Source organism: Myotis lucifugus, unplaced genomic scaffold, assembly GCF_000147115.1.
Source record: "Myotis lucifugus unplaced genomic scaffold, Myoluc2.0 scaffold_384, whole genome shotgun sequence".
NCBI lineage: Eukaryota > Metazoa > Chordata > Mammalia > Chiroptera > Vespertilionidae > Myotis > Myotis lucifugus.
Genome location: NW_005871432.1, coordinates 597482 through 619280, shown reverse-complemented (window position 1 = coordinate 619280; position 21799 = coordinate 597482). Strand labels below are relative to the sequence as shown.

Here is a 21799-nt window from a genome sequence, read left to right as displayed (position 1 = left end):
GGCACCCACGTGCAGACCAAACACTCACTTTGCAAGGGCAGGGCTGTCCCGGTAGATGAAAAATATCCATTCTGGCCTATCACAGTTCGAGGGCAATTGTTTCAAAAGCATAAAATCAGGGACTCCAACTAATAGCACGTCAAAGGCAGAAATAACATGGGGGTGCAGAGGGCCGCCCTGGGTGGGGACTCCTCTCCTCCTGGCTGTATTCTGGAAACACTCCTGTACCTCATCTGAGACAAGGGGCACCTCTTCTCCTCGTGCCAACCTGGAGGGCGAGGCCAAGGTCCAGAGCAGCCCTACTGACGTGTGGATTGGGAGCTCAGGTGAGACAGCGCAGCCCCCCGCCCCCCGGATTCCCTTTGTAACCTGCCCACACCCGATTCACCAGCGAATCATACCATTCTCTTCACCTTCACACCTGAGAGTCAGAGGTGCTGCCCACACGGCGAGCTGCTGCCTCCTTTTACGGGCCTTGTTTTCCAGAACCACATGAAGCCAGTGACCTGCAGGTCACCAGGGGCTGCATAACCAGGTAACTCCCTAACTAGCAACTCCCTAACTAGTGCTGCATAACCAGGTAACTCCCTAACTAGGCACCTGCCTAACTAGTGCTGCACATGTCACTGACCTCATCACATCTTAGGAAACGGCCCGGTTCTGACGAGTGCTCAGAGTTCTCACTAGATACGCACATTAAAAATGTATTTGAAAATGCGCACCTCTCTGCCTAAAAAAGAAAATGTAGCACCTGCCTTTCTGAATAAAACAACTGTGCAATCCTTCCCACTTCAGCCCCTCACTGGCCACAATTGTACCTGCTCAGGAAACCTGTTCAAGAAAAGCGTTTCGCAGACTCAGCAGCGTCTGCCAGCGCACCTGCTGTAGCAGGGGAGCACCGCCGACAGGTGCTCCAGGATGCTGTTGAAGGGCCTTTTCGGAGACTGGCTGGCACGGGCGCGTCCCGGAGGAACAGGCAGTTTCTGATCAGCCGGGAGGCTGCGTTTTGGCTGAGCTGCCTGGCTGGTGCCCTCACACTCCTGCTGAGCGGAGGGCGATGCTGGCAGCGATGGCGAGGGAGCCCCCACTGGGCGATCACCGGCAGAGACCAGGCTTGAATCCCTGGGACCCGCTGTGGGGTTTCCGGTCCCGTGACTTGCAGACGTGGAGGGACCCTGCTCATCGTGACCTGGAGACTCAGGAAGTGACTCTGGGCGAATCTGTGAGGGACACACCACAGTGGGACTTAGAGAAACATCCATGGCAAAGACTGATAATTAAACATGACTAAGAAAAAAATCGGAATACAATACAATTAAATGTTTGTTTTGTGTTTAATTACTTATTGTAACATGCCTGCTAGCTGGGCTGGACTCTGACTTCTCAGTAACTCCCTTCATAACTCCGTTCTCTGTGAAATCTGAAACGCCGCCTAAGGGAGAACATCGCACCCATCGACCTGCCTCCTCCCTCTCACGGGACCCCACTCCCTTCCCGGCTGCTCTTGGCGAGGAACCGAACGGCTGCTCCAACACCCCCACAAACCGCCCTCCCACGGCCGCCAACATCTCCACCACTGAGGCCCGGGACACCGATGCTGCAGGTCACTCTCTCGTTCCTGTCCCAGCTCCCTGCAGCCTGGCCAGGCCTCAGTGTTGAAGCTCTCATGTACCCGAGGCCGACCTCTGCCTCACTCCCCCTCCCCAGGCCAGTTCATCCTCTCCTGCCTCAGTGACTGGTGCCTGCTGCCCTCAGTGCCCCTGGTTAAAGATTCCGTCTAGATGTTTCCCAGCCTCCAAATGCCCTCACACACCCACCACGCCCTCCCGGCTAACTATCCTGGATCTCGCACTCACTCCACTGAGACCTCCGAGAGGAAGCTTCCTGCGCCTGGGCCTCATTCAGGTCGGTGCCCTCCTCTACTGCTGCAGCACTCCGTGCGCTGGGGAGAAACCTGGCCCACTCTGCACTCTGGGTGTAACTCTGGGTCTCGCTTCCCAAGCCCACAGGCATCTGAGGGCACAGACCACAGCTAATCTTTTTTTTTTTTTTAATATATTTTATTGATTTTTTACAGAGAGGAAGGGAGAGGGATAGAGAGTTAGAAACATCGATGAGAGAGAAACATTGATCAGCTGCCTCCTGCACACCCCCTACGGGGGATGTACCCGCAACCAAGGTACATGCCTTGACCTCAATCGAACCTGGGACCCTTCAGTCCGCAGGCCAACGCTCTATCCACTGAGCCAAACCAGTTAGGGCATCCACAGCTAATCCTGATCACCACTACATGCCCAATGGATGAAGGGTGGGGTGGCAGAGAGGAGGTGGTTTTTAGGGACCCTTATGTGCAAACTCCTGGCACAATGAGAACTCCCAGGTTCTGGATGTAAAATTATTTTGAGTATTTATAAGGTTATATTAGCTAGAATTAAACATTAATAGTAAAATATTCTGCTGAGATCTAACTCTTTCCCCTTTCATATCTGCTATAAGAACTTGGAAAAACTGTAAATGGTAAGTATCTTTAATTCTAAATAAAACTCTATTTCTTACTCATTTAGTGGAGAGAAAAAACTTATTCTGTGGAGACAAAACTTTGAATCTCAACAGAATATTTTACTCAGTTCAAGGAGGCTAAATTTTTTTTTGAGATGAATGCACTAAGTTTGAATGCTTAACATGCTGTTCTGATGAGAAAAAGCCATTCAAGACCAGGCTCCCACCTGCAGGGAGCTGTCACCTAAGTTAAGGAGAGGAACACACCTGACAGAAGGTCCCGGGTCGGGGAAGAGGGCAGCCTGCCTGGGCTCAGGGGAAGGCAGGACGCAGAGTGAGGATGGGCCCCGGGTGGGGAAGAGCCAGGCAAAGTCTGGCAGTAGCAGGAAGGTGTGAATCAAATGCTGGGGAAATGGGGGCTTTAAAGACCATTTCAGAACCGGAAGATTTCAATGTTGTGGCAAAACATTCTGAAATCTATCTCTGATCAATTCTTTTTGTTTTTTTGTTAATCCTCACCCAAGGATATTTTTCCATTGATTTTTAGAGAGAGTGGGAGGGAAGGGGAGAGACAGAGAGAGGGAAACATCGATGTGAAAGAGACACATTGATTGGTTGCCTCCCACACGTGTCCCAACCAGTGTCAGGAAATGAGCCTACAACCAAGGTACGTGCCCTTGATCAGAATTGAATCCGGGACTCTTCAGACCACGGGCTGACACTCTATCCAATGAGACAAACTGGTTAGGGCTTGTTTTTCTTTTTTATTTGAGAGGAAGGAATGTGAAATGAGAGGGAGAGAGGGAGAGGAGGAGGAAAAAGGAGGGAGAGGGAGAGGAAGAGAGTGACATCATTTTGTTCCACTTATTCATTGGTTGATTCCTGTATGTGCCCTGACCGGGATGAACCCGAAACTTCAGCATCAGGATGACGCTCTAATGAACTGAGCTACCTCGCCAGGGCTCTAGTAAACTCCTGAATGGAGTCCTCCTTGAAATTCTTATGGTCTGATCTCCCTAGGGCTGAACTCACTTCAGTTCAGTATTCACTGAGCATCTGCTGTGTCCAGATAAGAATCACATGCGCCAGAATAAAGCGGCACTAGGGTCAGCCACATGTTAAAGTCCACAAAGGAAAGGGCATGCTCTTCGTGACGGAGCCGCATATTCTAAAACAAGACCAGGCTTGGCAATCACTGTTATTCAGAAGACTCAGCATATTCCTCAAACCAGCAGCACAACAGGTATGCCAGACCCACAAAGCCCACGTGTGTCTCACAGATAGCAGTGTTTATCTGTATTTCACAAGAAAACAAATCTTAAATTTCAGATGTGGTCTCCTGCCTCTAAGCATCGAGGAATAAATTATACCTGAATCACAGGCACCTGCTACGCCTGGAATATTTGTTCAAAGGCGGGGATACTCACACACACACCTCAGCATCCAGAAAAGAAAGGGGAGATGAGCAGCAGTGTGTTCGCCACCTCAGGTCTCTCCTTAGACCCGGAGGTAGAAAGAAAGTCTCCTGTTTATATAGAATGTTTACTGTAACACCTAAAGGTTAACTAGTCGCACCAACAATGAAAACATGAAGGCAACTATTCATCCATCCCATCCCCACTCCCAGACAGCAGCAGCAGCCAACGACTTTGGCCAACAAGGCAAGAAACTGGCTCATGATGCTTTGTTTTCTTCCCTCCAAAGAGAAGGTAACAGACTTACCGTGCTCCACGCAGGAAACGGGAGCGCGGAGATCTGCACTTCAGGGAGCTCACTCAGCCGAGAGCCAGTTTTAATGGCCTTAATTTGTTCTTCAAACTGAGACTGTAGGTAGAAGAAAAGGGTCCAGTTTTCTAACAAATTCCAAGGGAAAACCACAATCTCAATGAGTGCTATTTTTCTTACTATACATTAAAAACGATCAACAATCTTCCAAGAAACATAAATGAAACGAGGGTATTAAAGCGACTGTTTCCTGAAGGACAAAGTGCAGAATAAGACCTCACTGACAGACACGCTACAGCCTCATCAACACGCTGCTCTCACCTCAGCATCCAGGTTAGAGCTGGACAGTTAAGAAATATCATTACTTTTATGAAAAACTCTTCTTAAAATTTCAACAAAAATTATCTATTGCTTTTAACAGCTCAAAAAAGGAACGGTTTCCATCTGACTAGCCGCTTAGAATTATAACCATCATATAGATTTTGACAGAATTATAAAATGTTTTACAACTTACCTCTGCTTTCTCAATTTCTTTTCTAACATCAGAAAGAAATGATTCCCATGAATGTATGTCAGACTCTAGTTCAGGATATGCTGCAGAATCACTGAAAAAGGAGAAAAACATGAAACTGCTAATGTCCACTTTAAAATATTTTTAAAAATTGAAAGCACTAAAGTACAAATTAAAACAAACATTTAAACATGAAAGATATATTTCACATGCTCACACACATACACAAAAAAAACAACAACTATATTTTTGCCCGGCTGGTGTGGCTTGGTGGTTGAGCATTGACCCATGAACCAGGAGGTCAAGGTTACATTCCCTCCCGGGCAGGGCATATGCCTGGGTTTCGGGCTCAATACCCAGTGGGAGGTGTGCAGGAGGCAGCCAATCAGTGATTCTCTCTCATCACTGATGTTTCTATCTCTCTCCCCCTCTCCCTTCTTCTCTGAAATTGATACAAAATATCCTATATAATAAAAGCCTAATAATATGTTATGTGTCCGGGAGTCTGTTCAACCAATCAAAGCATAATATGCTAATGATATGCTAAGGCCGCTCAACCACTTGCTATGACGTGCACTGACCACCAGGGGGTAGACGCTCCAACCAGTAGGTTAGCATGCTGCTGGGGTCCGGCCGATCAGGACTGAGCGAGACGGGCTGGACGTGCCCTGGAGCACTCCAGCAGTCCCTCCCTGCCCCGATTGTGCACTGGTGGGGTACCTCGGCCTGACCTGTGACCTCTCATAATCCAGGACCCCTTGGGGAATGTTGGAGAGCCGGTTTTGGGACGATCCCACAGGCCAGGCCGAGGGACCCCACTGGTGCATGAATTCGTGCACTGGGCCTCTAGTATTAAAATAAATAAAGAAATAAATAAAATGGTCCTGCCTAATGTAAGATTTTTTCCTCACCTGTAACTTTCATTTGCTAAATGACATGCTGGGAAATATACCCGTAATGCCTACAGTACCTGCGCAATTGCTTCAGGGTCTTCAGATACCCTTCTGCTTGTGATTCCACAATCTGTAACTTATATACTTCTGCCTCTCTCCGGTTTTCAAGCACAGATACCTATCATGAGATGAGAGAACGTTTAAGTATTTTAAAACTGAAAATCTGAAACTAGTTGAATTTGTTAAAACTTAAACACTCTAAACCACTTTGCAGTTTCTTCCTAAATGACACACAATGACAGAGACACCAGAACTTGTTTATGTTATAATGTCAGGTGACTATGAATTAAAACTTTTGGATGTGAAACTAGAATAACAAAATGACAGTAAAATGATATACCTTAAAGGCCACTTTTCTCAGAGACGACACTTCCCACGTGGCTTACTGCTGCAGCACAGAGCAAGGCTACCTGTGTGCATCCCCCAGTGGGCGGGACCTGCGCCTGTCTACCCAGGGCAGAGCACCCACGGCTGCACCCTGTCCGACTCAGAGGCCGCAGAGACGCTGTGTTCAGCTTCACGGGCGTCGGGAGCCCTGGCGCATGCTTTTCCGGCAGTGGACTCGCCGGCTTCCCCACCAGCCAACCAGCGGCTTTGGAGAGTCACTGCAGGAAGTGCAGAACTGCCTGCTTCGGTCCAGGTGTCAGCACCCTGCCAGGACCCACCGGCAAAAAGGCTTGCCAGGTGGTGGTGAGAACTGACAGCTGGGGCCGTGGGCGTGAGCACGGGCCCGCAGATGACAGGTGCTCGGCTTTTACTTCCCTCCCTTCCTTAGAAGCAGCTACACAGTCGATATTTAACTGAAAGACTCGTGTGCAGATTGCACAAGCTAAGCCTTCTTTTATTTTCCCAGAATAATTACAGACACATATACCCATAAACCACATTAACTTCTTAATTAGACAAACCACGTTTCCGAACTAAATAAAGTGCAGCCAGGGGTCATCATTTTTATTTTTTTGTCTCACTACTTTCTCAAACACTGACATTGGCACATATCCTTCTGGGGGGAGGGCGAGGGCGAGTATATTCTTAAGTGGATGATTTTCGAGTTCCTTTTCTAGTACTGGCAAACGTGCTTTATGGCTGACTCTTGACTAAGTATAATGAAGCCATTCAAAGCGGAGAGCATAAAAAATGACTGACTTACAATGTTCAATAAGGAAAGCAGGTTACAAAATCTGGTGTACACTGAGCACAGCTACGTGACACAACAGAAGCGTGAGGGCAAACAATGAAGAAGCCGCAGGCGAGGAGAGTGGTTGTTCCGGAGACAGGACACCTCGAGCCTGCGCGCTCCCGGCAAGGCTGTGGTGCCCCAGGTGCAGTCAGCACAGAGCAGACCAGGGCCTGCGCCCTGTCTGCCAGTCCCCCCAGGGCTGGGCTCACCTCTGCAGCCACAGCTCTTTGAAGAATCTCTTCATATTGCTCCTTCCCTTTCCTTATTTGCTCTTCTATTTTCGTTTTCTCATTTGTAAATGTGTTACTGCAAATTGTAAAGGAGAAACACTTTTTGAAAAAAATTTTACCACTGAGATTACAAAGGCTAACGCTAGGGTAACTTTGAGATCATGCCACAAAAAGACATACAACATCTTCCAGAGTAACTTCTTGCCTAATGTTTTACTACGTAATACAGACTCACACGTGCTCTTTGCACTTCACAAATGATCACAGGAAGATATGAAATTGAAAGTGAGGTCCTAACTGGTTTGGCTCAGTGGATAGAGCGTCGGCCTGCGGACTGAAAGGTCCCAGGTTCGATTCCAGTCAAGGGCATGTACCTTGGTTGTGGGCACATACCCAGTGGGAGGTGTGCAGAAGGCAGCTGATCAATGTTTCTCTCTCATTGATGTTTCTAAGTCTCTCTCTCTCTCTCTCCCTTCCTCTCTGTAAAAAAAAATCAATAAAATAATTAAAAAAAAAAAGAAAGCGAGGAACTGGTGGGAAACTGGTTCACCATTTTTATGAGCAAAGAGGGAGTATAATCTGTTATATTAATACACTTTATAGAATATCCGTCATCCTTTGAGTCAGAAATTCTATCTTGACACAAATTACAAGGAAATAACCCAAAGGAAAAAACGATCTATATAAAGTTGTTCATAGCAATATACCTGTAACAGCTAAAACAAGGCAGGCATGGACCATAATGTGAATGGAAATGTGTATATGAAACAACATATGAGAAAAGCAGAATACAACTGCTTACTACTGAATAGACTGGTAACCAATATGTGCAAACATTATTTCCATTTAATAAAGGTTAAAAGAAAACTTTTTTATAGGTTCATAATGAAAATCCTTCAATGAACCTATAATCACAGCAACAAACTACCATAATGTAGTTGAGACTGGTATTTCAGTAACACAAAAGAAAAGTGTTTAAAACACACTTTTAGTTTCAAGCTAACTCAAGGGAAAAGAGGCGTAATAACCAGCTATAAATTCAGATTTTTAAACTGACAATGTGAAATAAAAGTAGGAACATCACAACATAAAAATACTTAAAGGATAAGTTTTAAATATTAAATAATAAAATAGAAAATAAAAAGAGAAACAATCATTTAAAACATAGACAAGCAACAATATGTTTAGATGTCCTGTGTGCTTGTGCCTCTGCTATTAAAAGTATAAGACATACAAATAAATTTAAACTTAATTTGCCTGATTTCAGAAGACTGATCCAGAAGGAATTCATGCTCCTTTTCCTGTCCATCATTTTTCTGGGTGTACCTATGAAAGCATAATCACCAAATTTTAATTAGTTTTTTCAAGATTTTTTTACAAACCTGATCCAGAGTAAATTCTACCCACAGCCATGCAAAATTCTTTGAATTCTTTGTAAATTTTTACATTTTGTTTCATTTCTAGTATCTTCAAAATAGGCAAAGAATTTGGGTCATTTTCCTCTTTGGAAGCTTTCCTTCTACACTTGGAGGGCAGAGCACGGATTTCAGCCATTTTATTTGATCACTAAGTCATATGCCTGTCGCATGTCATCCTATCTCAGTCCACTTCAAGGAGCACTCCTGGGAGGTTTAAGATGAGACAGGAGTACAGTATGACCAGTGGTTCTCATTCAAAATGCAAACAGCCTCTGTTTTTTTTTTTTGTGTGTGTGTGTATGTTTTAGGATGTGTTTTTATTGATTATTTTTATCACTTATTTATTTTAAAAATATATTTTTATTTATTTCAGAGAGGAAAGAAAAGGGAGATAGAGATAGAAACATCAATGATGAGAGAGAATCATTGATTGGCTGCCTCCTACACGCCCCACACTGGGGATCGAGCCTGCAAACTGGGCACGTGCCCTAATCAGGAATCAAACTGACCACTTGGTTCATAGGTCAATGCTCAATCACTGAGCCACATCAGCTGAGCTGTTTTTATTGAGTCAGAAAGAGAGAGAGAGAGAGAAAGGGAGTGGGTGAGAGGGAGAAGGGAGAGAGGGACGGAGGGCAAGAGGAGGAAGAGGAAGAGAGAGGGGGAAAGAGAGAGAGAGTTGTGAGAGAGAAATATCTGTTGCTTTCTGTAGTGCCCTGACTGGAAATTGAACCCATAACTTAAGTATGTGCATTGACTGGGAATCAAACTAGCAACCTTTTGGTGTATGGGACACCGCTACAACCAACTGAACTACTCGACCAAGGCCAGCCTCTACTCTTTAAAATAGAACTTAAGCCCTAGCTGGTTTGGCTCAGTGGAAAGAGCATCAGCGTGTGGACTACAGGGTCCCAGGTTTGATTCTGGTCAAGGGCACATGCCTGGGTTGTGGGCTCGATCCCCAGTAGAGGGTGTGCAAGAGGCAGCAGATCAATTATTCTCTCTCATCATTGATGTTTCTATCTCTATCTCCCTCTCCCTTCCTCTCTGAAATCAATAAAATATATATATACTAGAGGCCCGGTGCACAAAATTCATGCAGGGGGCGGGTGTGTGTCCCTCAGCTCAGCCTGCATCCTCTCCAATCTGGGACCCCCTAAGGACAGGCAGACATCCCTCTCACAATCCAGGACTGCTGGCTCCCAACCACTTGCCTGCCTGTCTGCCTGATTGCCCCTAACTACTCCCCTGCCAGCCCGATTGCCCCGAACTGCCCTCCCCTGCAGGCCTGGTCCCCTGCAACTGCCCTCCCCTGCCAGCCATCTTGTGTGTTGGAGAGATGGTCAATTTGCATATTACTCTTTTATTAGATAGGATATACATAAATAAAACTTAAAGTCCAACACACACGCACACACACTCATGTGTGCACTGACAACCCTTCAAAACAAAGTGCCAATCTGACCCCTAGGCAATGCCCTGAGGGAGTATGTTCTACCTCTTCATGCTCCCCTACACACCTTCTTAGTCATCTCTACTTGCTGAACACCCCATGTTTCCACTAAGAACCAGCTTCAGGCCATTCCTTCTTGTGTAGACACCTTCCTCTAAACACTCAATTTTGTCCTGTTTTTTCATGGAACCTGCGTCATTTCCATAGATGCCGCTGGTCTGTCCCACTGCACCAAGCAGGAGCTCCCTAGGCTCCAGCCATTTTTAATACTAAGTGTGACCTAAAGTGTAGAAAAATCACATCATTGCTCATATCCTTTGAGCTTCTTTAGGAGAGCTAAAAGTTTTAAGATTTTGCTTTAAAAGCTAAATATAAAGCATTTACTTGGAAAGTGTAAAGCACAGAGAAGCCTATGGCTTATCTTTAAACAGTGACCAAAAGAGACAAAGAAATATATATATTAATAAAGTGTGTGTGTGTGTGTGTGTGTGTGTGTACCAGTAAAAAGTTTACTCCCCACCAGGAATGGTTAATTTTTATGTGAGCAGAAAAAAATATTTTCTCATCAACGGATTCATTTATTTTTGTTTAGTTTGACAGAATGTCTAAATTGAGCATGTAAAAATATGCTAAACATAAATACTTCTGAATTTTTGGATAACAATGATTAAGACTAGACCTGCTCAAATATGCAGAGGAAAAGAGCTTTAAAGACATTATCTTTTCTGCAAATGTGTTCCCTGAAGCTACTTGGACGTGACAGAGGCAGTGTTTTATGTTTCACCATTCTTTTAAGGGCTACCTAGAAACTGCCCAGATGTGATGCTAGCGAGACATAATGAAAGCCATGTGATCACATGGCACGGCAAATGGAAAATGCATAAATGCCCTGAAAGATGAGTGTGGTGGTGTGGCCCCCGGTGACTCGGCCCCCACTGTGCAGCTCTTTGCTCTGGACGAGGCTGGCACCCCGCCTGAAACTGGAGAAGGTGGTGGAGGGATGCCTGACAGCTCTGGCTGGGGCAGACCTGCAGGGGCCTGGCAGCTCCTGCTATGCACTCTTGGAAGCTCCCAGGGCCACACAGGGAGTCTGGCTGCCATGCTGGAGACCAGATGGAGAGAGCGTGTAGGTCAAAGTCACAGGGAGGCCACAGGGAGAAGGAGAGAACAAGACACCAGCATCCCGGCTGAGCCCATCCCCAGCTAAACGCAGCCAGAGGAACCACTGGCAAGACCAGCGGATAATGGCCCAGTTGCACTCAGCCCAGACTGTGGGATCACCATCAGCTAAAGTGGCTGCTAATTTAAGCCACAGAGTTTTGGGTGTTTTGTTACACAGTAGGTAAGAATTAAGCTAAGTAAATCCTAGGACATATCACTGTTTAAGGAAGAAAGGGGTTAGGAATCAATCATGGAGAATTTTAGCACCAACTTGGCCCATCTGACAACTGTAAGGCCGGTATGTATTTCCAAATCCCTCACACTACAGGATGGAATTCAATGCTTTCAGGATTCAGGGTAAAAGTAATCATAAATAAAATAATCATCACAGAATCTTAATGCTGAAAAGAAGCTTAAGATCTAGACTAGTCCGCTCATTTCACAGATGCCGGGTGTATGTGTGTCAAAGGTCATGGTCACAGTAGAGGGAGTGCTCAGACTAGAAGGATGCCTTTCTTTAATTCACAGTCTCACTTTATCTGCAAACATGGCAGGTTTAGAAAAAGTTTCAGGTGACATATTTCCCCAACAGATGTTTTTAAAAATTAGATGAAACAGTATCTAAAATTTTCACTTCACCTGATTTAATTTGAAACGGAATATCAAAAATGTTAAAATATCAACAACCCTTCCCCCAAAAAACAAACAATAAAAATCATTGCATTGAGCCTTACTTACGTTTCAGTGGCATCTGAAACCCTTTTCATTTCCTTCTTTAGTGCTGTTAGTCTTTCTTGTATTTCTTTTTTCTCCTGTTGCCATTTTTTAATTTCCTTTTGCAAATCTTCGAGGAACCAGTCTAATTCTGTCTTTGAGATCTAAAACCATTTTAGAAAGAGTTACTTCATGAAACAAAGGAGCCTGAGAGATGAGAATTGTGCTGGTGACCCCGCCTAGGCCCTGACTCGGGTTCAGCTGAACCGTCACAGCTGGCTGTGCTCCCGGGCTGAGCCTGGGCTACGTACGACGTGGTCCAGGATGTGGCCTCAGCCCCAGCAGCCCTCTCCTGCCCTCCGTGAATCAGGCAGGAGGGGATGTCAGGTAACAAACCAAGGACAGACCATGGTGCTCAGAAAGGGCTTCTCAGAACCAGAGGTATCCGATCTCGGGCTCCCAGATGAGCCTGCCACTCGCAGCACGACTCAAGCAGAAGAATACGGTTACGGCACATCTGCACAAAAGCAAGAGGTGCGACGCAGCTGGAGTGCAGAGTGGACGTATGGAAGGCAGGGCAGGGAGAAATGGCTTCAGTGTCAAACTGGTTACAACGAGGTCTCAAGTATAAGAGGACAAATGCCTAGGCCACGGGAGTCTGTTCGACTACAGAGAAACAGTCTTAGCTGGGTTCTGGAAGCAGAGACCTGTGGTGCAAGGAAGACATGGAGGAAATTGGAGTATTTCCTCTGAGACAGCTTTGAAAAGATTCGTGTCTGACCCCAGCAACCTCCTGTCTCCGCTGGCACTTGGTTTGCAATGGCCCGGGAGGCATTCTGGCTGGCCAGCCCAGGTCCCTGCAGACTGCCGAGTCCGACTACAGTGGTGGGGCTGGTTCCAGCGGCCTTCAGGTGCACAGCCAACTGTTCCTGGGCAGCAGAGGTTCAGTGACAGTCCAGTGACACCCCCTCTAGCAGGGGAATGTTCTCCTCACATTTTCCTTGCTGACCCTGGATTTGCTGAGTCATTACAATGACTAAGGTGACCTCCTCTACTTACAAAATCCTGATTCTACCTGGATCACTTCTACAACTATGAGCAAAGTCCATTTGCATGCCTTGCTGCTGGCAGCCACGCTGACCTTGTTTCTCACCCACCTGTGCTTCTATTCTAAGCCAATGATTTCACCTCTGACCCAACCCTTTGGCTGGGAGATGATGTGCAACCAAAGGTTCTACTGTGGCACGACAACCACCTTGGCAACAAGTACCTGAAGGAATCAGGTATCAAAGTGCACTATTATAAGCACACTCTTATAGCTCAACCACAAAATATGCTGCGGGAGCTCGCCTGCTGTGTGTACCGACCACCTTTCAACGACACGGGCCTCACAACACTAACCGGGGCAGCCTCCATGCACTTGTCTCTGACTCCACCAATGACAACGATCTGAATCCTTTTCCTGCAAATATCAGAATAAAAGAAGGAACAGCCCAGAGGATATAACTGCATCCTCTACATGCACCGGTTTAGAGAGATAACTATAACCACTTTCTGATGATCCTTTTCTCAATTAGAGAAAATTTGGTTTCTCTACCTCTTTTTTAAAACCTCAACTTTATTCCAAAGTAAGTATTTGAGGTATCTTCCACCGAACCACACTGGCCAGGCTCAATAAACGAGTTTCCTGATTAAGGTCCCACTGAGCTAATTTTATTCTATTTAATACATTGCCCCAGCTACTGATCCAGACTTCTGCAACAGGCTCTTCCTTTCTTAAATGACTACCATCCCTGTTACCTCTAGATCAGCGGTTCTCAACCTGTGGGTCGCGACCCCTTTGGGGGTCGAATGACCCTTTCACAAGGGTCGCCTAAATACATCCTGCATATCAGATATTTACATTATGATTCATAACAGTAGTAAAATTACAGTTATGAAGTAGCAACGAAAATAATTTTATGGTTGGGGATCACCACAACATGAGGAACTGTATTAAAGGGTCGCGGCATTAGGAAGGTTGAGAACCACTGCTCTAGATGGCTGACCGTACAGTGGGGCCTTGACTTACAAGTTTAATTCGTTCCGCGATGGAGCTCGTAACTCAAATTACTCGTATGTCAAATCATAAAGTGAACGAGTGAGACACGTGATGCTGGGCTGATGTTGTGGCGTTCACTGTGACGTTCGCTGCGCCAACTAGCGGTGGGGTATCTGAAGCTGGCTCGTAAGCCGAATTTTAGCTCGCAACTCAAAGCAAAAAATCGGCCAAGACACGGCTCGTATCTCGAAAAACTCGTTAGTCGGGACACTCGTAAGTCAAGGCCCCACTGTACTTCAAAAAGAAACACACCACGATTTCTCACATCTATAATCCCACGTCCCCCCAATTCAATCTGGCTTTGCCGCTAATTAGTATCACTCCAGTAGCAGTTACATGTAACTGATACTCTTAGCCAACATAATTCAAGATCAGGAGACTCAGAAAGACACCCTGGGTGGCTTTGCAGTTCTGGGGTGCGTAAGTTCTACGTGTTATTCTCACCCTTACTTAGGAATAAGATGAAGATGATAATAATAGTAATAATAGTGGCAGCCAACATGCATAGAGCCCTTCCTATGCACCAGTTTTAAGTACTTTGTAAGTATTAATCTAACCCCACAAAATGAGAGCAATTATCGCCCAAATTTTCCAGGTCAGGAACTAAAGCACAGAGAAGTTAATAACTTGCCCCAAATCAGAACTGGGAGAGGGCCCAGCCTGATCTGAACCCAGCCAGTCTGACTCCAGGCCTCACACTCCTAACCACTAATGCTACACTGCCTCTCAATATAAACAAGACTAACTTGGAACTTAGTCACCAGAAATAGTTTTGGTTAATCAAGCGGACTGAATTATAGGTAAATGAAAACCCAGATTTATAGCCCCTTTCTTATATGGTGACTTGCAGAGGTCCTAAACATTGAAAAAAAACCCACCAAAGACACTGCCACTTTAATATGTCCTGGAGAAATCTGAAATAAGCAATACTGAGAAAGAATCCTTTGTGTAGCCAACAATGCAGACGCTCAGCTCATGGGCTGCACAAGCACATTCTCCTAATGATGCCACATGCTCTTAAAGAGAGGTTTCAGATAGTATTACCTTGTTTTCTTCCAAGTTCCTTTTCAACTTTTCTTCCAGGTCCCTGGTCTCTTCTGAGGCCTTCAGTTTTCTCTGCTCGTAATTTTCACAGGCTTCCTCAAGCTGCTCTTGTAAAACTTGGGACTCCTTTTCAATCTGTGAAATATCCCCCTAAAAGTAAATTACAAAGTTTTCTATTAAAGTAGCGAAAAATGCCTATTTCTGATCTTGTTCTGAACTGCCTCTTAAAATAAACAAAGGAGAGTAAAAGGCAGATGAAAATTTTCAAGGGAAATGCCACAATGATTCAAGAATTAAAAACTCGAGAGAGACCAAGATGGCGGCATAGGTAAACACCGGAGATTGCTGCCACAAACAACCACTTCAAAAATACAACTAAAAGACGGAACGGACATCACCCAGAACCACAGGAAGGCTGGCTGAGGAGAGACTCTTCAACTAGAAGGAAAGAGAACAGCATACCGAGGCTCAGAGGAGGCGCAGTGTGGAAAATACAAAGGTGCGGAGGTGCGCGCGCAAAGCGGGCTGGTGGCTGAGGGCGCGGTTGTCGTTTTCAATCAAGAGAGAGTCTCAGACTCTGAGCTCCAGATCCGGGCGAGTCTCTAGGGACTCAGACTCAAACGGGAGAGGCGGGATTGTCTGGCATCAGTTGGAACTCGAGGGCAGCTTTCTCTCCGAGGTTTGCAGCGGTTGCTGGGGTTCTGAGAATCAGAGCCTCTGGGAACGAGACTGAGAGCAGCCATAACTGCTCCCTCCACCCGCCCTGTTGATCCCGTTCGACCCGCCCCGCCCAAGCCCTGCGCAGAGCCATTTGCCGGATAGCCTCAGGCAAAGGCTAGATTAGCACCTCTCCAGAGGACAGAAGTTTTCCCACTGCAGATACAGCTGATTCTCACAGCCAGTTGGCCTGGTGGTCAAATCCCTCTAGTATTAACTACAACAATCAAGGCTTAACTAGAACAAGACTGCGCACAAAGACCACAAGGGGGTGCACCAAGAAAGCATAAAAAATGCGGAGACAAAAAAACATGACAGAAATGGAAGATATAGAGCTAAAAAACGCAATTTTGAGGGCTTGCAATAATGTGCTAGAAGCTGCCAATAAACTTGATGAGAGCCTCACGAAATCTAATGAGACCCTCGATGCTGTGATAAAGAACCAACTAGAAATTAAGCATACACTGACTGAAATAAAGAATATTATACAGACACCCAATAGCAGACCAGAGGAGCGCAAGAATCAAGTCAAAGATTTGAAATGCGAAGAAGCAAAAAACACCCAACCGGAAAAGCAAAATGAAAAAAGAATCCGAAAATACGAAGATAGTGTAAGGAGCCTCTGGGACAGCTTCAAGCGCACTAATATCAGAATTATTGGGGTGCCAGAAGATGAGAGACAGCAAGATATTGAAAACCTATTTGAAGAAATAATGGCAGAAAACTTCCCCCACCTGGTGAAAGAAATGGACTTACAGGTCCAAGAAGCGCAGAGAACCCCAAACAAAAGGAATCCAAAGAGGACCACACCAAGACACATCATCATTAAAATGCCAAGAGCAAAAGACAAAGAGAGAATCTTAAAAGCAGCAAGAGAAAGAGACTCAATTACCTACAAGGGAATACCCATACGACTGTCAGCTGATTTCTCAACAGAAACTTTGCAGGCCAGAAGGGAGTGGCAAGAAATATTCAAAGTGATGAATACCAAGAACCTACAACCAAGATTACTTTATCCAGCAAAGCTATCATTCAGAATTGAAGGTCAGATAAAGAGCTTCACAGATAAGGAAAAGCTAAAGGAGTTCATCACCACTAAACCAGTATTATACGAAATGCTGAAAGGTATCCTTTAAGAAGAGGAAGAAGAAAAAGGTAAAGATACAAATTGTGAACAACAAACATGCATCTATCAACAAGTGAATCTAAGAATCAAGTGAATAAATAATCTGATGTACAGAATGAACTGGTGATTATAATGAATCAGGGACATAGAAAGGGAATGGACTGACTATTCTTGGGGGGGAAAGGGGAGTGGGAGATGCGGGAAGAGACTGGACAAAAATCGTGCACCTATGGATGAGGACAGTGGGTGGGGAATGAGGGTGGAGGGTGGGGTGGGAACTGGGAGGAGGGGAGTTATGGGGGGGGAAAAAAAAGAGGAACAAATGTAATCTGAACAATAAAGATTTAATTAAAAAAAAAAAGAATTAAAAACTCCTGAACACTGTTAAGCAAAGCCAGCTCTTTTAAAATAATGTTATTCGTATTACTGGAATTTATAATGAAACTTTTCGATCTGTACTATAACTAGTTCTGAATATTTGTCTTAGAAGGGTTTGGTATTGAATCAATAGTTTTATGTGAATGTCATTCTCTAACAATTAACATCAAGAACTATTTTTTAGGATTAAAAGCTGCATATATTATGCATATTTTAGATATGAACAGAACTTTTTTTTACTTTGGTTCTACTTTAAAGTGTTTTAAATGGATAGTTGCTGATTTTTTTTAAGTTAAAATATTATCAATGAATTGCTTTCAGATATGTAACTATCTCAAACCAGCTTTAAAACAAACAAACAAAAGCCATACTCTAAGCAGTGGTTCTCAACCTTCCTAATGCCGTGACCCTTTAATACAGTTCCTCATGTTGTGGTGACCCCCAACCATAAAATTATTTTCGTTGCTACTGTTATGAATCATAATGTAAATACCTGATATGCTATATGTGTTTCCGATGGTTGTGACCCACAGGTTGAGAACCGCTGCCAGTACCTTTTTAGCAACTATGGAGTCGATCAAATAACTTTTCTCTGAAGGTATATTAGTCAGTAAATTCTATTAATAGATTTTCTAATTCAATCATTCTTTAGAAAGTGAAGGTCTTTATAATATTATCTATATCATTCATGCGAATAAGCACTATTTATCAATTAATACAGGCTCATTATAGCACTTAAACCAGCGGTTCTCAACCTGTGGGTCGAGACCCCTTTGGCGGTCCAACGACCCTTTCACAGGGGTCGCTTAAGACCATCCTGCATATCAGATATTTACATTACGATTCATAATAGTAGCAACATTACAGTTATGAAGTAGCAACGAAAATAATTTTATGGTTGGGTCACAACATGAGGAACTGTATTTAAGGGGCTAGAAGGTTGAGAACCACTGAGTTAAACAGTAAAGCCATTATACTATGAAATAAATAAGCTAGAAAAAAATCTTACCTTTTCATCTGCTTCTCCTTACCCAATTCCAACAATAAAAACAGAACAGGACTTCTTTGGTTATTCTCTAAAGCTCATTCCATAATAACATTTCATATGGAATTACTAGTAGATGGCTCCAAAATAGTTCTAGTCAGTCATTCCCATCTAGTTAAATGAATGACACTGGAACCTTTACAGTGTAATACAATTCTGACTCACCTGTTGTGCCTCAAAAGGATCATATGGCTCAGTATTGACTTCTCGATGTGCTACATTCCCAGACACCTTTGGGGCAAAACAAACACTCAATTTTAATCTATGTCAACTGCTCTAGTAAAATAGGTCCATTATGTAATACCATTTAAAAACATGCTCATAATTTTTGTAAGTTTTTTTTTTTAAAAAAAATGATTTTGACTCATTACTATTAACATATTAGTTCAAAGCTTTCTAGAAAATAGAAAACTTGGTGAGTAGGGGATAATCCAATCAGGGTTTAATGAATTCATGCCCAGTAAAGTTAACTACAGAGGCATTTAAATTTATTCTCATGCTTGTTAGGAAGGAACTTTTATGCACCCCCCTCCTGTTTCTCTCCATCTGGCTGCCTTAACTCCCTCTTGCTCCCGTTTTGGTAGGAGAAACTGGGCGTGCATGTGTAGCCCGGACTCTCTTTCCCTTCCTCTAGGGGGGCTGCGTGTGCAGAAAGCACGCTGTCCCTCCTTCTCTACATCGTATGGGGCAGGCACCCATGCTGGGAGGCCTCCGGTCCAGCGCTGCTGTAGGGCATAAACTGGTGAGTGGGGGTTCCTGTTAGGACATGCACTCTGCATAGAAAGAAGCACATTTTCCAACTGTGCCTTAATATTACTAAGGTGATGTTTGGTTACATCTACTGATTCTTCTAGTTTATTTCTCCACTGGTGCAAAACTGGGGTAGAAAACAAGGGTATTATTTACTAGGCCCTAAAATTCTTTCTTGACAAGATTACCTATTAGGTCCTACAAAAGGGATCATATTTTTAAGACACTTTCAGGTGAAAGCATTAGTAACCATATTTGTTCAATCATTTTAGTGTATATATATTGGCAATGAAAAATGAAAAAAAAATTTAACTTCAGTATTAAGACAACTTCTTTCTATTTAAGTCTTACCTGTATGGCAACCACTTGTGTATGTGGAATATTCGTGGCTTCATCGGTCCTTTCTGGGTTTGCTTCCTGCTTGTGGGCAGAATTTCCACAGTGACCATTATTTCTGCTGGGCTCACTCTGGGCTGGATCAGCACCACCTGTGCTGTACTGTGACTTTACTGATATCTGCAAAGAGTCCTGAAGGATCTGTGTTTCTGAGGCAATCTGGTTGCCAGGGGCATGCTCAGCATTCAAACGACGACCATCAAAATACACAGCAGCACTCTGATCTGGTCTGTCATTGGCTACGTAAGATGACACCACTGTCACTGATGTTTGCAGCTGATATTCAGTTGAAATGGTGGCCAGCGGTGTGTAAATGTTAGTGTACTGGGGCAACGTTGGGACCATGCTTATGTATGCTGGTGGTGGCGGGGCAAGCTCGAATGCCCTGAAGGGAAGGTATGTACAGTACCCTGTGACCACATGGGCTTGAGTCCAATAGGTTGTTTTCACGTCCTCATGAACTGGCTTGGGAGAAATGGAGGTCGAACGACCCTGAGGATGGCGACTCGCATCCTCAGAGGCTGCTTTGGGAGGACTGGGAGCGACCTCTTTGGACTTCTCGCCCTCTGAAACTGACCTGTGAGAATTCTCGGGCAGTGGTAGTGGCTTGGATACTGGTTGTGGCTTGGACACCGGTTGTGGCTTGGACACTGGTTGTGGCTTGGACACTGGTTGTGGCTTGGACACTGGTTGTGGCTTCTCAGTTTCACAGGCTGGTTTGGGAAAATCAGCAGAGGCAGGCCGGGGTTTTGCACCCTCAGAAGCTGGTGCTGAAGATAAACTGGACACTGCTTTGGACTTCACATCTGGTTTAAATTCCCTAGCGGTTGGATTCAGCGGCAGTTTAACTCGTAAGTACTCTCCTGTTTTTGACATTTCTTCCACTTTTGTCTTGATGTTTTTCTTCTTTCTCTTTTTCTTGAGCCGTGATGCAACTTTCTTCAAAGCAATACAGTTGTCAATCACAACAAAACGAGGACATCCTAGGAGGAAAGATTTCAAACCTCCAGCTTTTTCTAGTATCTGACGAGTTTCTTCTGGGAAGAATTCATATTCTTCAGAGAACATCTTGTTACTCATATCCAAGGGACCATGCTCCTCCAACAACTGAGAGAAATAACTGGGGGAAAAAATTTGCATTTATATAAGTTATTATAAGTACTTGTACATGTTCATTAGAAATATATATTTCCCAAAAAATTCTCCCAAAGCAAATACTATTTCACTTCCAGCTGATCTCAACTCCTCCCCAACAAATATTATACTCATATTAAATCTGAGAAAGGCTAACTGTAACCAATGATACTATAAATAAAGTTTTGTTTCTCCCTCAGAAAATAATTTTTAAAAAGTTTTTTTAGTAAAAAAAATAAAGGGGATTAAAAAGTTACTTTATACGTTTTAATCATATAAGTATACAATCTATTTAAAAAGCAATGAAAAGAAACTTTATCTGAGAAAAAACAAAATGTCAAGTGAAAAGAGGAAATAAAATTTCCAGAAAAAATCTGATTGGAATTTACATATAGTACATCTATTGTAATTTTTTGGTTAAGAGTAGGATGTGATTCAGAGGTATTGAAATCAATCATGTCCGATCAATAAGCCAATACAGTACAGGATCAGACCCACAGTAACAGAGCAGGTCCCTTAATCTGCCTCCAGCTCTGGACTGTGGTCACCCCAGGTCTGGGCACTATCTATTCTCAGGCTCACAAAGGCTTCCTCCTCCATCTGAATTTGGTTTCAGTCTATAACAGTGAGAAACTAACAAGACAGACACATACCACATACAACTAAGAAGGCTTTTCAAGAGCAAAAATCTCCAAAGAAACTTTCTTAGTAAATTAATGTTAACCAGGAAGACAAGTTATTTAGGAGATAAAAGCAACACTTTTTGAAGCAAAGAAAACTCCTTTCTGTGCAGAAGCTGCTGCAGATAAATGCACAGAACAATTACAAACGGCTGCCCTCTGTGCAAATGGCCGATGCTCTGAAGCATAAAGACCCAATGTCACTCTGTCAGCACTGCTGCTCTCTATACTGAAAAGTCACCCATCTCTCTTAAAGTGTTTTTTGATGACTATGTTCCCTTAGAATAATTTCTACAATTGAAACTTCCCTACATACATGTTTTGCAAGATAACATGTTAAATATGTTTTTGCTTTAAGATTCCCATCAAACTTCATTTTTAATGGGAAATTTCTAAAAACAAAAAGGGGTTGAGGAGAGTGAAGTACAAAGCAACAAGTGATGCAGTCTCAGGAACAGTAATCCTTGTAGAGGATTTTGGCTGACTAGTATAAATAACATTGACCCTCCCCTCCTTTGTCTGAAGAGAGCCCTTTTCTGTTGGTGTTTAGTTGCCACTGAGCAAGAGCAGAACAAGCATCAATG

The 21799-nt window shown here is 44.0% G+C and overlaps 1 protein-coding gene across 15 annotated transcripts in view; it reads right to left on the bottom strand.

The window, feature by feature from the left end:
• TTC3 (tetratricopeptide repeat domain 3) overlaps positions 1-21799 on the bottom strand; it is a 106388-nt gene that overhangs the window by 5852 nt on the left and 78737 nt on the right. For 13 of the 15 annotated variants that reach the window (XM_014467244.2, XM_023743322.1, XM_014467252.2 and 10 more), the window contains 10 exons: positions 19357-20521; positions 18421-18486; positions 14990-15139; positions 11869-12008; positions 8356-8424; positions 7078-7174; positions 5706-5806; positions 4739-4829; positions 4222-4323; positions 880-1220 (listed from right to left, as the gene is read on the bottom strand). In XM_014467244.2, coding sequence (XP_014322730.1) covers positions 880-1220; positions 4222-4323; positions 4739-4829; positions 5706-5806; positions 7078-7174; positions 8356-8424; positions 11869-12008; positions 14990-15139; positions 18421-18486; positions 19357-20521 — 2322 coding nt within the window. Of the gene's footprint in view, positions 1-818; positions 1221-4221; positions 4324-4738; positions 4830-5705; positions 5807-7077; positions 7175-8355; positions 8425-11868; positions 12009-14989; positions 15140-18420; positions 18487-19356; positions 20522-21799 lie in introns of all 15 variants that reach the window. The other 2 variants (XM_023743324.1, XM_023743323.1) reach the window with 2 other exon arrangements.